General features: G+C 35.0%; 1 protein-coding gene and 1 non-coding gene across 2 annotated transcripts; both read left to right on the top strand.

Annotated features, from left to right (window-relative positions):
- The first annotated feature begins 95 nt into the window (after window positions 1-95).
- LOC144434906 (diacylglycerol lipase-beta-like) lies at window positions 96-12,489 on the top strand. Its single transcript, XM_078123425.1, has 13 exons — window positions 96-174; window positions 1,496-1,648; window positions 4,533-5,027; window positions 6,189-6,279; window positions 6,459-6,724; window positions 8,690-8,813; window positions 9,703-9,786; window positions 9,890-10,045; window positions 10,265-10,392; window positions 10,693-10,761; window positions 11,168-11,240; window positions 11,759-12,003; window positions 12,267-12,489. Exons 2-13 carry the CDS (start codon window positions 1,554-1,556, stop codon window positions 12,487-12,489), a joined length of 2,049 nt encoding a protein of 682 aa, XP_077979551.1. The 5' UTR covers window positions 96-174; window positions 1,496-1,553.
- An 8,187-nt stretch (window positions 12,490-20,676) lies between these two features.
- Trnag-gcc (transfer RNA glycine (anticodon GCC)) lies at window positions 20,677-20,747 on the top strand. Its single transcript has one exon. It is a non-coding gene; the product is annotated as a tRNA-Gly (tRNA).
- The last annotated feature ends 898 nt before the right edge of the window (window positions 20,748-21,645 follow it).

Here is a 21,645-nt window from a genome sequence, read left to right as displayed (position 1 = left end):
TGTAATTAAAAAATACATTTTTGTCGCCATAAAGTGGATTAGTCCAACTGTGCTTCCGGTAGCTCTGCTGCTAGCTCGTCGATAATAATATGGCAGATCGTTCGGCTGAACAGCGAAACCTGTTAGAGAGCGAAAGTAAAACACGAAGTATGGTCATACGCAGCAGCCATATAGGTAAATGTTATTTTTTGCACTGTGTTCCGAGGCGATTTTGTTAACAAGATGTTGATGTAGTCATCGGTAAAGAATTTGCCACGAAATATATTTAAATGATTATGAATCCTCTGAGAACGAACACCGTCGTTGTTCAAATAATGTTATTATATTTCTTTAATATGTCCACGTATGTAAGGTAAGGGAGTACATTTGCATGACTTGGTAAATAGTGTCTGGAGCCATATCAAATCTGGTCGCTTCTACCCATGTTCACTCATCGGAATATGATTTGATATTTGCAGTTCAGTGTGGACGCTAATTGTCAAATATGAAGAATAGACTGTCCAAAAATCCTTGAAAAGTACATGTAATTTCAGTTTCAGTGTGTTCTACATGACACGTTATATATAATTGATAGGAAGGGGTACCTTGCAAAAAATACCTATACCTATGTATGGCTTTGTAATTATAGAACATGTTGTATTGTTGTATTTCAACGCAATGCACATCATCCAACTATAATATATATGTATGTGTTCATGTGTAGATTGCAGAAAGCTAGCTAGTAATATTTATATATGTATTTACACATGTTTAGTATTTGGTAAGAAAATCTTGGTAGAATTATTGGGAATGGACATTCAAGTGGTTGTACAGGAAGTTTTAGCTTTCAAAGTGGTAATATGAGTATTGAAATATAAAGTTAACCCACACTGAAGTGAAAGTACTAGGAAAGAGGAAATGGATCTATGCAATAAACCAGCATCAAATACATTACTTGTAGATAAATGTGAATTTACTCATTTGTGTATTTCCAGCACCTTGTCAGTGAAATATATATTAAAAAGAATCGATATGCCAAACCAAACTCTAATACCATGGAAGTAATACTGCTAATACTATTTTTAACTTATAAATCTATGATGTCACGTTGTTGGAACCAATGACTATGATTACATTTCAGTGTATATTTTAGAATTATAATTCAATTCCTAAATCAGTTCTTTCATAGACATTTCAATGCATAGACATGCACAACTTGATTATATAACAACCTTTAGTGTGTACAAAATTTAAGTATAAAAAAATGGCTTTGTGGTGAATGTAGCAAGTCATGACCTTTAACAATAGCTGTGGTTTTAATTATATTTAGAAATGCACTGAGAATATTTTGAGTGACATTTCTAGTTTGAATTAATCACAACATCTCTAGCTCTTCTGTTATGAATGTAGACTGAATGCCATACTTATTCAGTATATTCATTTGTTTGTAATATTTGTATTATCTTGTTTGTACTTTAGATATGGTATCACATAAAAGTGATGTTTTTTCTTACAGATAAAGAATATTGAGAAAACCAGTATTATATAGATATATACCTGATAACTTATAAACCATGCCTGGACTTGTAGCTTGTGGACGAAGTTGGGAGATAGGTAGTGATGACTTGGTGTTTCCTGGTATGGCTTCTGTGTTCATTAGATTAGTCTGGTAGGTATATGTCATCTCACATTATACAAAGTGTAATATACCATTCTCTTTCTTCCCCTCCCTCCCTCCCTCTCCCTTTACTCTGTTTCCAAGTGCATGTGTGTGTGTGTGTGTGTGTGTGTGGGAGAGGGGGTAGGGGGGCATTCAGATTTGTTTGTAGGAAAGTGGTATCTTTCGTTTTGTATTCTTCAGGAAGTTTTGGAGTATTATGGGTCAGTCATTTTGACTTTTTGGCAAATTTTGAAATGTTTTTTTTTTTTTTTTTTTTTTTGGTGAAATTATTTACATTTGATAAGATATGATCAAACTTGCCCAAATGGCTTATTTTGTCTTTCAAGGCAACATTCCAGTATCAGCATAGATAACTTGACCAGTATGTTGTAAATCATATACGTACTCTAGTATAATAATGGCATATTTTGGTGCATGAACAATGTATATATATCTGAAGTCAAACAAAATGACAGATAAAAATGACTAAAACATGCACAAAAAACACATTTTATTTTTAAAAAGACAAATATTGATACTCCAGGTTTTTGATATGCCAGTGAATTCCAAGCCATCAGTTAGACATCAGTCATATTGTATATAGTTGAATAACTGCTAATGGCATGGAGTTCAGATAAATTCAACATGTGACAGTGTACAAAAAGACCGTCAGTCTGGGATGTAACAACTGTGTACATAATACTACTCCAGTAACTATATTGTACATGCTCATTTCTATGCTTAGCTACCATAAACATTTATTCACAAATAATACATGCAGGTGTTACACATAGGCCATCTGTGCACCGTAGTATATAGTCACTCAAGTAAAATACAAGCCATGCCAATTCTAATTTCTATGGTTATTAATTTCATTGAATTAGAGCAATATCTATTAAATGATACTTTACAAGGTCAAATGATTGATGTTTGTAATTTTTTATCTTTTTGATAATTTGTAGTTATTTAAAGTGTATGTTTGCTGGGTAATTAAATGTCAGCTACTATTAATGGATCAAATATAAGAAGAAACACTGAATTACAGACCATTACTATATCTAATTAGGCAAAATAAAAACAACTATGTGTTTCTGATATCCCGACCGATCGGATCCAACTTAAGCTGTCAAGCCTAAACATTTTTTAAACATTAAAACAAGAAGATATGAAATTCTGTGTCTTCTTCACCTTCATGCATGTCATTTTTCTTTCCTCAGTGATGTCTGTACGTATTTCACCAAAGTATCACAGAAGAGTATTCTGATTGACATTTCATTTGTTTTTTGGTTGAAGCCATATTAAAAAAACTAAAAACAATTAAGAAGGTCAAATAAACTAATATAAAATCAAATCAAATCCTGACCTACCTACCCTGTTTTGTGAGGCCGTGTTATTGGAAACACGCAATTATTTTTTTTCTTTGCCTTATTACTGTCAAGGATGTGTACATGTTGGATACTTGTATATTGATTTGACATGTTTCACAATGTCTCTCCACTTGTACAATATCGACTAAATCTGTAGTAGTTGTAACTGGAGCAAGTTTTTGAATCAATTTTGTTCTCCATTTTCAGACTTATTTTATGCTTATGTACTCAGAAAGCATGAACAAATCCTATCAACATCTCACAAATTGTAAATTTGTTGATACACATTTTTTATAGGAACAGTATCTAATTTATACTTATTGGTATGCATTTCTTCAGTCAGGTAAACTGTACCACCAATCTGAAAGTCTGTTTTAGAGTTGTGGCTCATTTTCTTTACCTACCTCGAATTCCTTATATTTTCATTTGTTTTTTATTTCTTTGTTCCTGGCGTGATCACCTTCAAATGTAGGAAGAATGCGATGATGATATCAAGAACAAAAAAAATTGCAAACAAATGACAATATATGAAGGGAATAGAGGTAAATACAAGACATCCAGAGGTATTCAACACATTAGATTTTAATCAGATTGACTGCGCCACCAGTCAAGTGAAGTAATTCACCTAATCAAAAGAAAACTGAGTCTAGTTAATTTTATAATTTTCATGGGCATTGCAAAAATTAATACAAAATACCAAAATGTTACAGCTACCTGGGGTTTAAATAACAGAGCCACTGTACAGTAAAATTCCTGTCATGTTAACAAAGCATACAGTGGCTAAAATTACAAAAATGTATTTTGGCAATAAGTGCTGGTACAGACGTGTACAGTGTGGCTAGAGTAAATGTAAATTGACTAAAATTGTTGCTAAAATGACATGGCTATGTACTTAGTAATATCAACATGTATCAACACCTTTCATGTTATGGTGTACAAATTGTAACCCATCCTCTTGTGTCAATGTACATGTACCATCGTAATCCCCAACATCTCTATCTATTTTGTCATCCATTTTAATGTCTCCCGAGATTCAATTATTTTACAACCTCTAATTCTATCATTATCATTACTTATAAAAAACAACAACAGCCCTGCATATGGAAAATATCATAGATAATACTTGTTATATCCTTCAATATTGAATTTGCAACAAGTAGGGTTAGGATGGTGTCCATAAATCTTGTATCACTACATGGGGGGGGGGGGGGGGGGTAAGACAGTGGGCAGTTTCTTGTAACACAAGTATCTGACTGAAGGAATATATTTATTGATTAAAGACGATTGTCTAGTTTAAAAAAATTAATTTCATATTTTAGTAAGTGTAAATTAGTACAATGTAGTGTAATGAAGTGTAGTGTGGTGTAGTGTAGTGTGTGGTTTTGTGTAGTGTGGTTTGGTTTGGTGTGGTGTGTGGTGTGGTATAGTATAGTATAGTGTAGTGTTGTGCAGCGCAGATAAAACTTAAGTCTTGTAGAATGACAAAGAGAATAAATTTCTGTATTTTCTGTCTCTTCTCTTTTCAGGATTATTGCCATATCAGTTGTATACCAAGTACATAGAGTGGATTTGTTAGCTTGTGATGAGGGAGGAGACCTACTACTGTCATACCTTGTTGGTTTACTAGCTATTTTAGCCATTGTCATCATTTTAGAACTAGGCATAACTTATTGTAGTATGCAAGGAACTATATTAAACACATACCCAAGGAGGCACCTGCCAGTTTTGCTCTACATCAGACTATTATTTTTTATTGGTGAGTTTTTATGGTCAATATTGGGAACACGTTGGGTTTTCCATAAGGTGAATCAGTGTGATGCTGATGTTGTGAGGACCGTAGAAGGAGCTGTCATCTCTAGCTGGATTATCCTACTCTCTGTCCTTATTGGAATTGCCTTGGTCTTTGATCCACTGGGAAAGTTAACAGTCACCATTAACAAGAGTAATCAACTACAAAGCAGTGAAACTGAGCAGTTAAGACAAAGTGCCCACTTAGCAGCTCACAGACTGTGGGAAAATAGGTAAGCTTATTACTTTCGCATATCATCTTTATAACTCATTAGTAGGTACATGTATTGTATTATACCCTGCTAAGTTTTGTCCTTGTATAATGTACTGTATTACTGTCGACCAGAATTATTGCTGCTGTTATTTATCTTTAGTTACTAAGCCCATGGAAGGTACAGTTGTGATATGATAAAGTTCACATACTCAATAGTGTTGCAGTTGTAATATTAAAGAAATTAATTTTCCTGAATATGTAGAATTTTTTGAATATAAGTTTAAGGCTGTCAATACCCCCATGATTTGGTTATCACACGAAATCCAGATGTGTTCAGTATCACAGTTTACCATGGCAACTATGTGTTGAATGTGTCACATCAGTAACTATGCATCAAATATGCTTGTTACCATAGTAACCATATATATGGCATCAGAATGTAACAGTTACCACAGTAACCATACATGCATGTTTTTGATATGAGTTACCATGTGGTACATTAATGTGTTGAATGAACCAGTTACTATAGTAATCCAGTATGTTAAAGAGTCATGTTACCATAGTTACTAGAGGTATTCATTATGTGACATTTACTGAAATTATATGTTGGGTATAAGATGTGTAATTTGTAAAATATAACAGTTAGCACTTTAATATTCAAAAGCATTGAAACTAGTAGTTGTTATGAAATGTGTTTGAAAACACTACAAATAGTATGACAGTGGTAGGTATCCCCATGTCATATAGACAGTATACAATGGTCCATGTCATGTAGATGATATACAGTGGGATTTCTAATGAAAGGTAACATATTTCTTTCTCAAAATGATAAAACTGTTTTTGTGAGTCAATACATGTACATAGTTAGGGATGGAGGAACACTAAGTTGTTGTGTATCAGTGCTGCATCATATTGGCTAGTTAGTGTCTTCACCAGGTGTAAATTATTATGTTGTCAAGGTGATTAATGTAATCTGTGTATTATTTTTCTTCACCAGGTGTAAATTATTGTGTTGTCAAGGTGATTAATGTAATCTGTGTATTATTTTTCTTCACCAGGTGTAAATTATTGTGTTGTCAAGGTGATTAATGTAATCTGTGTATTATTTTTCTTTGCCAGGTGTAAATTATTGTGTTGTCAAGGTGATTAACATAATCTGTATATTATTTTTCTTCACCAGGTGTAAATTATTGTGTTGTTGTGCAGCCTTTGATGAGAATTCACACTCAGCATTTAGTGACGTAGCTGAACTCTTGTCTGGTTTTTTCAAGGTAAAGTGTTAATGAATCCTTTTATGTACAGCCACTTTCACTGAATTTGAACAAGAATCTTGTCTTGATTTGTCTTTTCTAGTTCTAGGACAATTGTATGAAAGAAATCAAAATATCGATATTGTTTGACATAACCCAGGACATCAAGTCATACATGGTTTGATTTGATGTTGTTTCAGGATACAGATGTTGTGCCTTCAGACGTTGCGGCAGGTTTGGCGTTAATACAACTAGAACAAGAAGCTCAGGAACGTTGTGGTAACGCCCCAGTACTAGTACCAGCAATCACCGAACAGCCTCGTCTTCCACGCCCACCAGGTTCACCTTATGCCGATATTCACAATGTAGCCTATTACATGAAGTATGCCTCAGCTGCCTATGGTTGGCCATTGTTTGTGTATGCTAATCCAATGTGTGGTCTGTGCCAATTGTGTGTAGAATGTAGGTATGTAATACAAACCATTTACCTATATGGGGTCTTTTTTGATGGATTGATGGGTGGGTGGATGGATGGACAGACGGATAGATGGATTGATGACTTGATGGATGGATGGATGGACTGATTGGTTGGTGGGTGGGTTTGTGGATTGGTGGGTGGGTGGATGAATGGTTGGGTGGACTGATTGGAAGGCTGATTGATTAATGGCTGGATAAATGATTACTTCCTATTGACTTTACTAGAATAATAGCTTGATCCAGAGGAAATGAACTTCCTATTATGAAAAAAATGTGTTTGAAATATATGTAAGTGAAATCCCCTTGTATCATATATACAAGACCTTTGTATGGATACTGTATTACTATTATACATACACATATGGTATTCATCATTTGAATGGAGACAATACTACTACCATGTACTACTATTGCTATGCACATCCAGTGCTATAGGTATTTGTATAGATAACAACTGTACTAATGGTCTGTACACAAAAGAATTTTATGAGTTACGATATGACCTGACCATTGTATCATTATTGATGTATGATGGCCTTGTCATGTTAATGAATCCTATAATTACCCTCTCAGAGTCTCTGTACTAAACATTTACATTGTATGGCTTTTAATGCGTATAAAATTTTACTACCATCAACATAACAAATTTATTATTCATCATCACAGTGCATCATATAATTATATTTAGTATTCAGTTTCAACACATCATTTAATATACTTCATTAATTTTAATTAATAATTTAATGCTCAGAATGTGTGTGCCATTAATATATATTTCAATTCTAAGCTAACTAGGTGTTTGTCCTACTTGTAGTGGATAATCCTGTGTGATATTAAATAACAGTTATTTTAATGATAACATTCAAAGGTTGTCTTAAAATTGACCCCTTGTCACAGCTTGCATTATTAAATGCTGTGGCAAGGGGTCAATTTTAATGATAACATTCAAAGGTTGTCTTAAAATTGACCCCTTGCCACAGCTTGCACTAATGCTGTGGCAAGGGGTCAAATTTAATGATAACATTCAAAGGTTGTCTTAAAATTGACCCCTTGCCACAGCTTGCACTAATGTTGTATATTAATGTATTCCAATGTCTTCCTTCTATTCCATTGCAATCATATTGGCATGTATGGATTTCATTTGTGAGTACTTTTATACCATACATTGTCATATTTCATCTTTCTTTTTTTTTTTTGCACCAGACATTTTTAATCAACACGGAGATTGCATGCCTAGATAATCTAGTCACTTTGTTAGTGTAGTTGCACAGCTGATGCTGTGATTAGTGATGGACATGTGATTGAAAAGATTAGGATTACATCAGCATGTAACACATGTTATAGCATTATATGGTTTACAATATCTGTGGTTATTTGATACACTAAAAAATTGTCGAATTTCCAACTAGTTTCATACCTTAAGGTGGTTTTTTCTAGGATATATTGCAATATTACATTTCTGAACTTCAGTTATCCCTGGAATCAAATTCCAAAACAATTCACTTTATTGTGAGTTGATATGAAAAAAAAGACATATGTTAATTTATTAAAGCTATGACAACTCTGACATTTCTTTCCTGTGGGTGACAATTCAACCAAACCATCATGGACAATAATTTCATAGTCAATAAACTTGCTTTCTTGTCAATAAGTTGGCAATGTTAGCACTCACACCATTGAATCTGCTTCAGTTGTACTATTAAATGTGCTTACAATGTTATAGCTGTGTAAAAACAAATCCTCATGCAAATAAGAAATGAGATTGCGAAGTTTTAGAGGGAAAGCAGTCAATACTATAAACATTAACACAATATTAACATGTTAATGTACAATATCAGCATGTTCCTATGTAATATCACCATGTCTATAAACTATATCAGCATGTCAATACACATTATCAACATGTCCATTACATGTATTACTGTAACATTTGTTGGTTTCTTTATCTTATCAGATGTACCTGTTGTACCATCAGTACTTCTAATGAAGATAATTGTTGTGAGTGTAATACTGCAGCGTTGAAGAATGCTACAGGACTGAGACAAAGCGATATTATCTATTGCAGTTTTCATAATAAAGTAAGGCCTATCAGAAATGTTTGTAAACTCAATCATTACTCTGGCAATCAAGGTCTCAGTTTTAGGTACTAAGATAGACACAAACTAAAACTGTTGATATTTGATGTGGTAGATTATAGGGATGCCTCTGTTATTTGAATCAGATCATCCTGTGTAAACATTGGATGTCCCCAAAAATGCACACTGCAAGATAACGGATGTCATCAGAAATGCCACCCTACTGTGAGTACAATTAAACCAATGTCCAACATGTCACAACAATAGTTTCAGTTTGTGTCAGTAAAGTATTAAACCGAGACCTTGATTGCCAGAGTAGTAACAAGAATGTGATGCCAAACTTGTAATTCATGAGTACCCTTTCGATAAAGTGAAAAGGCATACTTTCTACTTTATTTTATGCACAAATGATATCAGAAACAGCCACTAGTAGGGCCAAGATTTTTTCCTTCCTGGTCTCTAACCAACAACTACAGATGGCATTACTGGTCTCTTAGTTCTATTGTGAGAAAATATTTGGGAGCTGATTAATATTATATACAACTGTACACCACCTATGGGTGTCTGATTGATATTATATACAACTGTACACCTATGGGTGTCTATACAACTGTACACCTATGGGTGTCTCAAGTCTGGAAAATTGCAGGATTGGTTCAGAATAAGTTCAGATTTATGCTGTCATTAACACCCCCCTCCCCACCCTCCATAATCCTGCCTTATGTAGACATTAGGAGGCATTGTCATGACACTGTAAACTTTACTTGTGTACATGATATACTGAAAAGAGTTTGTTATCAATTCAACATAAGTAATACATTGTACTTATTCTTATCATATGTGATACAGTTTCATCTCAGTTGATATACCTTTCCTTTTATTTGTCTTATAGGTTTATGAAATTCCATTCTTTGTCGCCATAGACCATTCTCAGCTAGCCGTAGTAATATCAATAAGAGGAAGTCTATCTCTCAGGGTATGTATCTAATGTTTAGTTTACTGCATTACCATTCGTAGACTATCATATGTCATACAACCAATGCATTCTCTCAACACAATTCCATTGCTTTATCATACAGGATGCCTTGACAGACATGACAGCTGAGTGTTCACCAGTGGAGGTTGACAGTGGAGAGGAAATCAAGGCCCATAAAGGCATCTTACAAGCTGCTAAATATATTAGAAATATCTTAGAGAATGAACATGTGTTGGAGAGGGCATTCCGTGAAGCACCGGTAAGACAATGCTGATATACGGGATCTCTATGCAACTTCTGATCATTTCACTGACTCTTGTCTTGGCAGTGTCTAATCATTGCTTATGATACTTCTGATCATTTTAAAAACTCTTGTCTTGGGCAGTGTCTAATCATTGGTTGTGATACTTCTGATTATTTCACTGACTCTTGTCTTGGGCAGTGTCTAATCATTGCTTATTCTCATTGATTATTACAGGATTACAAAGTGGTGATAGTAGGTCACAGCTTAGGAGCTGGTGCAGCTGCTTTATTATCCATATTACTACATAACACTTGGCCTGGTCTCTATTGCTATGCTTACTCACCACCAGGGGGACTTCTAAAGTAAGTTTGACATATATATTAGAAATATTGCACAAAGTCACATTTTTATTCTGTAATTTGCTCACTGCAAATGGAGGCTTACAATCTGGACATTGCTGTCTTAATCCCCTATCAAATGGAGGCTTGATGATTGGCTTACAATCTGGACATTGCTGTCATAATCGCCCATCAAATCACATAAACCTACAAGATACTGAATGTTGCCAGTCAAGTCTAACATTTTTACAAGAAAATTACATTGCTCTATAAATAAAATATTTTGATTATTATTGATAATTTTCAAACTGTAATTTTTTGCAGTGCTGAGGGATGTTTGTATAGTAAGGATTTTATTACATCTGTTGTACTTGGCAAAGATGTCATACCAAGGTAGGTCATTCAAAGTACTTGGCAAAGACGTCTTACCAAGGTAGGTCATTCAAAGTACTTGGCAAAGACGTCTTACCAAGGTAGGTCATTCAAAGTACTTGGCAAAGACGTCTTACCAAGGTAGGTCATTCAAAATACTTGACAAAGACGTCATACCAAGGTAGATCAAATCAGATGTTTAGTCTGACAACATGGCAGTTAGAAAAGTTACATTATGTGCCTGTGGTGAAAAGGGTACAGAATAGAGGGTAATGTCAGTACTATAATTTTTTACAAAAACAAACTTTAAATTTTCATCTAGGTTCACACCTTAGCATTGTCTGTAAAGAATGTAAACTGTAGATTAGAACACAATATTTCAATCTTGTTAGCAATTACCTTCATATTTCATTTGTTACCATTGCAGACTAAGTTTACAGTCTCTGGATGATTTGAAACAGAAAGTACATCGTGTTTTAAGAAATAACACTCAACCCAAGGTATGTCTGACACATTCGTACTAGTGAAAACTTTGGTGATATGTTGACTGGAAGGCAATGTACACTCTCCGTGTAGTTTCATGGTCATGGAAAATGTAGTTTTTAGTATTTGTGCGACACTTGTCTCTTTAAAAAAGGAGACATTCAATGTAAATGTGAAAATGGTCAGTATGTGCTTCATTTGCATATCTGATTTCTTGTATTCCTGCATCAGTGTATCGCATGTTTATGGGACTATTAAACACTAATTGTAAAACATCCTTTGTGCATATATGACAATGCCAGCCACACTTACAATTGAGTACTGTATATGGCTTAATTACGGACTGCCAAGGGTTGTAAATGAAAACATTTGAATGATTGAGACACAAAAGCCAAACTCACTTTATTTCTTGACTTGAACATTTCTATCAATAAAGTTATCACCATGAGTATTGCATTTCATTATTATGAAGCATGTTATTGTTGATGCCAATCCCTTGCAACAAAAAATATCACGAATTCATTTTGTTTTCCAGTACCAAATTTTACTTGGTGGGTGTTGGTATACAGCTTGTGGATTTCCAGAGAAATTACCAGCCCCAACTGATGACGTTGAGAGTGGACCAAATATCAGTCAGCCATTGTTAGATGAAAGAGCTTCAACCAATAGAAACAGACCAAGGAGTTACACTGATGACCAATCACAACCAGACAGTGTCAGTAACAGAACAGCTCTCTTTCCACCTGGCCAGGTTATACACATAACAGAAGAATCACCTAGGTAACACTTGAAACGTATATAATGTGTGACTGTTGTGTTACATGTACTCTAACCCAAATATTTATGACAGACTACAAAAACTGATTGCTTCCTCAAATTAATGATGATGAACTTTTCACAGTAAACTAGTGGTGAAGAACTAGGCACCTTAATTTAGTGGTGATGGTGTAGTGGTGAAGATCTAGGCACCCTTACTTAGTGGTGATGATCTAGGAATAAGAGCCATAATCTGATTAGATACTAATTATTTTTTATCATTTCAGAACCTGTTGTGGTGAGGTTGTATATCATGCAAGCTGGGCTGGCCATGACACCCTCAGTTCTATTGTCGTGAGTGCCAGAATGGTACTGGATCATATGCCAGACACTGTATTGAAAGCTCTCAATCAATTAGCAGAGTCAACACTCTTACCACCAGAAACCACTAACCATGTCGGTCTGACTAGTGATGATAGTTTGGATGAAGAAGAACCTGTAATTACCTAAATCCAATCAGATTGTATGACGACTCAAATACCAACCCCAGCAGAAAGGGAAAAGTCACCCTGGAAGCAATGCTGTCCTGTTTTACAGTATGGGCAAGGGAGAGGGTTTCATTGTGCAAAGAATTCGTGCACAGATTTTAATTGGCTATAAATGAAGGATTGTTTAGATTTGTGAAAAAAACAAATATATTAACCAGTAAATATAGGACACCATGGGGTTCTTGCTAGCATTGCAACTAGCCGTGTCAAAAAGGACAGCATGAATGCTAGGCTATAGTTGAAATAGGCATGTGATATAGAACAGGAGAGCATGGATTCCAGGCTACAAATAGCCAACTGTAGAAAAGAACAGTATGGATTCCTGGCTACAATTAGCCATTCTACACAGTAGAACAGGACAGTATGGATTCCTGGCTACAAATAGCCATGCTATACTGTAGAACATGACAGCATGGATTCCAGGTTACATAGAGCCAAGCTATACTATAGAACAGGACAGTATGGATTCCTGGCTACAAATACTATGTAGTCATGCTATGCTGTAGAACAGGACAGCATGGATTCCTGGCTACAAATAGCCATGCTATACTGAAGAACAGCTAGGACAGCATGGATTCCAGGCTACAAAAAGCCGAGCTATACTGTAGAACAGCTAGGACAGCATGGATTCCTGGCTACAAATAGCCATGCTATACTGTAGAACAGCTAGGACAGCATGGATTCCAGGCTACAAATAGCCAAGCTATACTGTTGAACAGGACAGTATGGATTACAGGCTACAAATAGCCATACTAGAAGACAACAATAATCATGTTGTAAAGTAGAACAGGAGAGTATGAATTATATGGAAACACACACAAACTATGTAACGTTTATCAGGGTTTGATTCAAAAATGGCTGAATTTCAGTTATTTTGATATTGGTATACAAAGTGAGGTAATTGCAGTGTAAAAGATAAACAATTGGGATCACAAGAATTGTAGTCTTTAAGATATGACATTTGTACCATGTTATCAGCCAGTTTAGAAGCCTGATAGGGCTGAACAACACAACATATCTTAGAGTCTATTAGAACTGTTGTTGATGTACTGAAAGCCTAGTATTGGATCGTAATAATCCTTGCAAATGTGTTTAGTGATTAGTATTACTTGTTTTCAGAATTCAAAAAGAAATACAGTTCTATGTCAGCCCTATACAGACATCCCAACCAGCAGCTATCTTTTCAGACTTATAGTCTTACTCCAGTGTGAACATAACTACACTTACTCTGTCAGAAATGATCAGTCTAATGAGGATAGATAGCCCCAGAGTAGGTTTTATCCCATGGTTAACAATATTACATTTTGTTATGAAAATTTACCCATACACCATCACAAATGATAGTTCCATGACAAAAAAATAAAAAAGAATTAATAAAGGACTTCCTATAGATAAATGTAACAAATATAATCAAGATATTATACTCAATCTGCACTGCCAAATTTATATTGTAAGTTATTTCAAGAACTCTGCATTATCCAGAATTAACATACAAATGATAAAATAATGTTCATGAGTTCATTTGTAACTGAACAGAGTTATAAAGAGAGTTCAACTTAGAAAAGTAACATTGAGCTTTGAGGCTGTCAGAGTTGACGATTCTCTTCTGAATGATTGAAGGCTAAAAGCTAGTTACATCGACCACTAGGTGGCAGTATCATCAGTCATCAGTGATGATCATCTTTTAGATCAGATAGTGATTGTTCACTCATTAAAGTTGACCACTAGGTGGCAGTGTTATCAGTCGGGGTTGATGATCATCTTCAGAGTGATTGTTTGTGAGTTGCAGTTGACCACTAGGTGGTAGTGTTATCAGTCAGGGTTGATGATCCGCTTCAGAATGACTGTTCACTAGTTTCAGTTGACCACTAGGTGGTAGTATAATCATACTTTATATTTATTATCAATGGATAGTACCGTAGTACTTACAGTAAAATTGGAATACACATATTTACTTGTTTTTGTTCATGTGTATTAAAACCATTTCATTATATTTAGAATGGTAGTTCTTGATGAAGCCCATATCAAATATACAATCTGTGTTTGGACACAATGATAGGATGATATACACAAAACATCCTGCAGTTCTCTGTATGTGTGATTTTGGGTAAAATATTTTTTCATTTGTCAGATTTCTGACTACTTCCCTAACAATGAGCACCATTGAAATGGGGGTAATACTGTCTGTGTGTAAATAATAAGTAAAATATACCAGATATATATATATATCCAAATATGTAATTATGAGCAAAGCATTGTACTTCTGTAAGCATTTCACAATCTTGTAAACCTGCAGTTGGATCATATTTGGTACATTGTGTATTATGGGATATATATCCATCAGACTGACCAACCTATCAATTAGATTAAATGATAACTTGGTTCCTATCAGGCTAAAATAGCAGAATGTTGCCTTCAGATGAAATAGAAATGTATATTTATGTTATAACAGGCTAATCTTGTTGTGATACAGCATCAGAACTAGTATAGAATGCCAGGTTACAACAGCCTGTAGTGTTCTTCAACTGTAAAATCATAAAGAGTCAGTTTGGCATACAAAGTTACCAGTGCCTGTAGCGTTCTTCAGTTGTACATTAGAGTAACACAGGGTCCATTTGGCATACAAGGTTACAAGTACCTGTGGTGTTATTCATTTGTACATTAGAGTATTAACAAAGGGTCCATTTGGCACACAAGGTTACAAGTACCTGTGGTGTGTGAGTTAGATAGTAAAAGTACAGCAAAAAATATTGCCTGTATGTATAACAAGTATTTCTAGATCGTTCTGTGTTTTGGTAAAATTGACAATTTTAAGGAATATTCTGACTGTTATTTGCATATTTTGTATATGGTTTGTAAGTTTATATATTTGGGTTGACCTTGACTTCATAGAAATGTGCAATATAGAACATTTTAATGTAATAATATGTATCAATATGAATTTCATGAGTTCTGCTATGGCAGAATAATAGTTCCATCCTTGACCACAGCTTCAGATTTCTATAATATCAGTAGTAGTTTATTTACAGATTATATGTAGTGTTCAGCAGGGCTATGGTAGTGTGAAGCTACATTTCAAGCTTGTGTCTGTCTTTCATTAGTCTAGAGGCTATCTGTGGCTTCAAAACTCTTCTCATGTCTAGCTCAATGAGGTCCAGAGATGAAATTTCAAATTCAACTGAAGCCACCCAGACAGTCATTAACATCATGTCTTTATTAATCAATCACAGAATTCTGCCCATTGACATTGTTAGCGTTTATTGATGACAGTCACATAATGTCCAATTGTACAGTTATCAGATCAAGATGCTACTTAATTGTTTACATCATTTTAACAGTTGGGAGTTTACTTGTGCATTTGCACAATTGCTTACATGAACAACTTTTTGTTCATGATTTCTCATTAAGCTAGACGTGGTGAAGAGAGATCTTGAGATTCAGAGCCATTGATAGAATTCACATGTACTGTGTGACCATAATCTTTATTTCTATGGATACCACTGCCCTAATCTACTGCCTACTATGATACATGTGGTCACCTGTAAAAATCACAGAGTATTGTGCATAAAGCCTATAGAAATAGTGTTAGCTGGTAGTGTTGTCAAATTTATAACAGGGTGGGGAAGGGAGAGGTGTATGCTGAGGATGTCGTTATAACAGGGTGGGGGAGGTGTATGCTGAGGATGTCGTTATAACTGGGGATGGGGGAGTTGTATGCTGAGGATGTCGTTATAACAGGGTGGGGGAGGTGTATGCTGAGGATGTCGTTATAACAGGGTGGGGGAGTTGTATGCTGAGGATGTCGTTATAACTGGGGATGGGGGAGTTGTATGCTGAGGATGTCGTTATAACAGGGTGGGGGAGGTGTATGCTGAGGATGTCGTTATAACAGGGTGGGGGAGGTGTATGCTGAGGATGTCGTTATAACAGGGTAGGGGAGGTGTATGCTGAGGATGTCATTATAACTGTGGGGGTGGGGGAGTTGTATGCTGAGGATGTCGTTATAACAGGGTGGGGGAGGTGTATGCTGAGGATGTCGTTATAACAGGGTAGGGGAGGTGTATGCTGAGGATGTCATTATAACAGGGTAGGGGAGGTGTATGCTGAGGATGTCGTTATAACAGGGTGGGGTGGGGAGGTGTATGCTGAGGATGTTGTAGGGATCCAAACAATAAACAGATACTTCCTTGAAACTAAACCTTGATATGAAAATTGATTTGTGCATATTTTAATTATTTAATAATATTTATAGTTAAACTTTGAAGTGACAGAGCTAAAATTGCCATTGGTGTTGTTTTTGTTTCATATGTTCATTTTTATTTAAGTTTGTCATAGGTGAACTGCAGTATAACACTGAATATTATTACTGTATAGTTAAAGTTTCATCTATCAAATTATTTAAGAGATTAAAAGGCCATTCATATGTTCCATTTAATTTCAAACAATTCCTGGAAAGTATCAAAAATTTAAAATGTACCTTGAAATCCAAAGTAGCAATGAAATATTAAAATGGCCCAGCTATATAATGAGTAAACTTTCCATCATGACATCCTTTGGTAAAATATAGAATACAATTGTCTAAGAGAGATTACATACATTGACCATAAAAATGCCTGAAAATAACGCTAAACTCCTAGAAATTCAAATGACACTAAAATTATGAACCCTTTGAGACAGACAACAATAGAAGTTATAATGTCTTTTTTTATTATTTTTATTATTATTTGACCTTACTGAGCATCATATTTGGCTACAGCTTGTGTGGTCCTCCTGATATTCAGGATATTTTTAAGAATCAAGTTAGTGTCCCAAGACACAGGCAAAGTATAGTACTACATCAAGGCAAGTCGGCAGTTACATCTGTTTATAATTACCCTAATTTTCACTGTATTGTGAGGTTCATTGCAATGGTAGAGAATTTTTGAGATTATGTTGCTGTAGTGATTTTGAATGAGAAATATTTATTTAGATTGATTGAACGAGAAATGTTTTGAGCTGTTACTTTTGATTGTGTGTAATATGCTACCATCATGGCAGAGTGCATGGTTTTATAGTCTTGAATTATTGTTTATTTATTTATTTAGATTTGTACAGCTTGTATTCAGTTTAATTGTGCAATAATTGATAGCATTTATATCAAGTATAATATTGTAATATTATATATAGCAGTCTATCTAATACACATAGAAGTATTTTATAGAAGATTTGATTGTATAGTTATCACCATAGTGACAATATCACCATAGTGACAATCATAGTACACAGCAAACAGATTACGCTTACTGTATAGCACACACCATGCAGTCTTTACTAAAGATTGGTCACCATGAATTCTTTACTACAGATTGGTCACCATGCAGTCTTTGCTAAAGATTAGTCACCATGCAGTCTTTACTAAAGATTGGTCACCATGCAGTCTTTAATAAAGATTGGTCACCATGAATTCTTTACTACAGATTAGTCACCATGCAGTCTTTGCTAAAGATTAGTCACCATGCAGTCTTTACTAAAGATTAGTCACCATGCAGTCTTTACTAAAGATTGGTCACCATGCAGTTTTTACTACAGATTGGTCACCATGCAGTCTTTGCTAAAGATTAGTCACCATGCAGTCTTTACTAAAGATTGGTCACCATGCAGTTTTTACTACAGATTAGTCACCATGCAGTCTTTACTAAAGATTAGTCACCATGCAGTCTTTACTAAAGATTGGTCACCATGCAGTCTTTACTAAAGATTAGTCACCATGCAGTCTTTACTAAAGATTAGTCACCATGCAGTCTTTACTAAAGATTAGTCACCATGCAGTCTTTACTAAAGATTGGTCACCATGCAGTTTTTACTACAGATTGGTCACCATGCAGTCTTTACTAAAGATTAGTCACCATGCAGTCTTTACTAAAGATTGGTCACCATGCAGTCTTTGCTAAAGATTAGTCACCATGCAGTCTTTACTAAAGATTGGTCACCATGCAGTTTTTACTACAGATTGGTCACCATGCAGTCTTTACTAAAGATTAGTCACCATGCAGTCTTTACTAAAGATTAGTCACCATGCAGTCTTTACTAAAGATTAGTCACCATGCAGTCTTTACTAAAGATTAGTCACCATGCAGTCTTTACTAAAGATTGGTCACCATGCAGTTTTTACTACAGATTGGTCACCATGCAGTCTTTACTAAAGATTAGTCACCATGCAGTCTTTACTAAAGATTAGTCACCATGCAGTCTTTACTAAAGATTAGTCACCATGCAGTCTTTACTAAAGATTAGTCACCATGCAGTCTTTACTAAAGATTAGTCACCATGCAGTCTTTACTAAAGATTAGTCACCATGCAGTCTTTACTAAAGATTAGTCACCATGCAGTCTTTACTAAAGATTGGTCACCATGCAGTCTTTACTAAAGATTAGTCACCATGCAGTCTTTACTAAAAATTAGTCACCATGCAGTCTTTACTAAAGATTGGTCAGTGGAGTCATTCTCAATACCTGAATATAAGATGGTAATCAATGAGATAAAATCACAGACTACTGTATGGGATCTTTGGTGAAGTCAACAACATCTGACTATTTTACAGCAAAATTGGAGTTGGCTTGGCATTTCACTTATTGGACATGACAGACAATTGTAGAGGTGCTGTGCATAGTTGAGATGTAGACACAGAAAATACATTATAATTATGTTGCTTATCAGCAAGAAAGTAAACAGTTGAAACCATCAAAATCACCAAATTTATGTGTAATCATTTCTGCAGTAGCCAGTTTCTGCTGCACTGTAGATTAATAACAATATCTTTTAATGACTTCAGTGTGATTATGCTATTAGCATCATGTTGTGTATTGCGCGTCTCTCTCTTATCGTTAGTCTGGCATTGTAATGTATATGCAAAAAGTATCATGTCCCGTGAGTGAATACCACCCAGATTGCACTGTAATATAACTAAAGTAAAGTATTGTTATTGTTGTTTAATTGTCATTGTCTGAAGTCTTATTTTTTATTAAAACAAGACTGTACTCCCTTTCATGAAAAATGAAGTGACTATTATTTGTTATTTTTGACCCTTCAACTGAGTTGTATAGTTTTGAAGTCAAGCCCTTCACTTAATTGCTTTAGTTATTTCTTGTTACAATAACTTGCATTTGTGTGGATAAGTTACAATTTACATGAGGTAGGTGATTGCTTATATATTAGTGTGTGTGTTTCTGTTTGCCTTAATATGCCTCTCACTGTATATAAAGAAAAATTATGATGCAATTTGCAAAGAAGTTTCACATTCATTGTTCAGTGACTGCTCTTAGCAGTGATACTTTGCCTCATGACATACATATTTATTTGATGAACAATAAATACTGATGTCTCCTGAACTGAAGTACATATTTACCATGGATGTATTCTAATACATCTAATGATCCATGAATCCCCATGATACTATGATAGTCATGAATATTCATTGTTTATCCAATACATAATTAATACACGTCTGCTTACGAGCTCCCATGAAGCAACACTGGACCACAATCTGATTAAAATCTGATGTTAGATAGGCTGGTTTTCCTGTATTTACCTTTATTCCATCGTTATTGCGTCTTTTACGTTAGTTTTTTTTTTCTGGGCGAACGCCTTTCCAACGTTGGAAAGGCGTTCGCCCAGAAAAAAAAAAACTAACGTAAAAGACGCAATAACGATGGAATAAAGGTAAATACAGGAAAACCAGCCTATCTAACATCAGATTTTAATCAGATTGCACTGGACCACTGCTACGAGAACAATAATGTGAAAAAAAGTTTGTGAATATGACAATTCTTGGCAATCGAGCGAAATTCCTGTGAAATCATGAAATGACTCCAAAGTAAATTTACTTTATATGAATATATATTTATATGAATACCGTGCCTTCACTTCGAGTGGCGCTTTCCTGATTCACATAACCTTTGACCCAGAGCTCTGCCCGTACTATGTAACGACAGAGGGCGCTGCATTAGAGTTGACAATCTACACGAATTTTCATACATGGTTTTGATAGAGCATTTTACGTGCACTCCCATATAACACTGCAGATAAAACAAACATGGTATATTGCGTGGATGTTCTATAGTTTATAGATACAGTATTGAAGATTATAAAACAATCGATCAAATTCATCAGCGCATTGGTGGTTCAGTGGTAGAATTCTCGCCTGCCACGCGGGAGGCCCGGGTTCGATTCCCGGCCAATGCAAGTTACTTTTTTTCCTTTTTTTCCTTTTAGGCGTAAAAATAAAATTGTGTGGTTCCGATTACATTCAATTTTGAAATAGGTGGGGTAGGTAGATTTTTTATTTTATTTTATATTTGTGTGTACTCCCATATCTCTAATTCAGGTTTTCCATCGTTTTCCAAATGGTCTCTGTGTTGTTTAATTCTTCCTATCTGATGTACAGCCATTACAGATTGGAAGAATAGTTTTATATGGTCTTTTTAAGTTGATGTCAGTTTCCACACCCACTATTTCTTGTGAGACTTCACAGTTTTCTTGATTTTATTATTATTTTTCTTGAATATGTAAAAAAAAAGTTTAGGGTTGGCGTGAAAAACTAAGTGGAGTCAGGTAACTGGAACCAAACAACTTTTTTTATTTGGCCTGACATGTTAAAGAAAAACACATCTACAGGTTCTCGAAATGTGGGAACTTTTCACAATGCAAATGACTTAGTCAAATGAAAATGATGGAAATTATATATACATTTACAATTCACAACATTGAATGGAATCCATTTGTCATTTTTCGTCTTAATGTAACCCCAACACAGGTATGTAAGGGTCCTGAAATTGACAAAGTGAGCGTAAAAGTGCTCAACACTCACTTTGTCAATTTTGCCAAGTCATACTCATCCCTAGGTCTTTTACTGATGTCATTTTTTTACTGTGCCCAATTAGGTTTTGTGATATAAATATGGCACATGCCACACTGAATTTATCACACTCACACACACACACACACACACACACACACAGATTGATATGGTAATACAAACATGCATGAAATATAGTGTCTGACAATTCCTATATGCACATTTCATTCTAGAACACATAACCAAGTACTTTTGATACAAAATGTTTATTTAGAAATAGTAGAC

The sequence above is a fragment of the Glandiceps talaboti genome, chromosome 5 (assembly GCF_964340395.1).
Source record: "Glandiceps talaboti chromosome 5, keGlaTala1.1, whole genome shotgun sequence".
NCBI classification, from domain to species: Eukaryota; Metazoa; Hemichordata; class Enteropneusta; family Spengelidae; genus Glandiceps; species Glandiceps talaboti.
The sequence above is the reverse complement of the archived record's forward strand: the minus strand, read 5'-3'. Positions and strand labels throughout refer to the sequence as shown.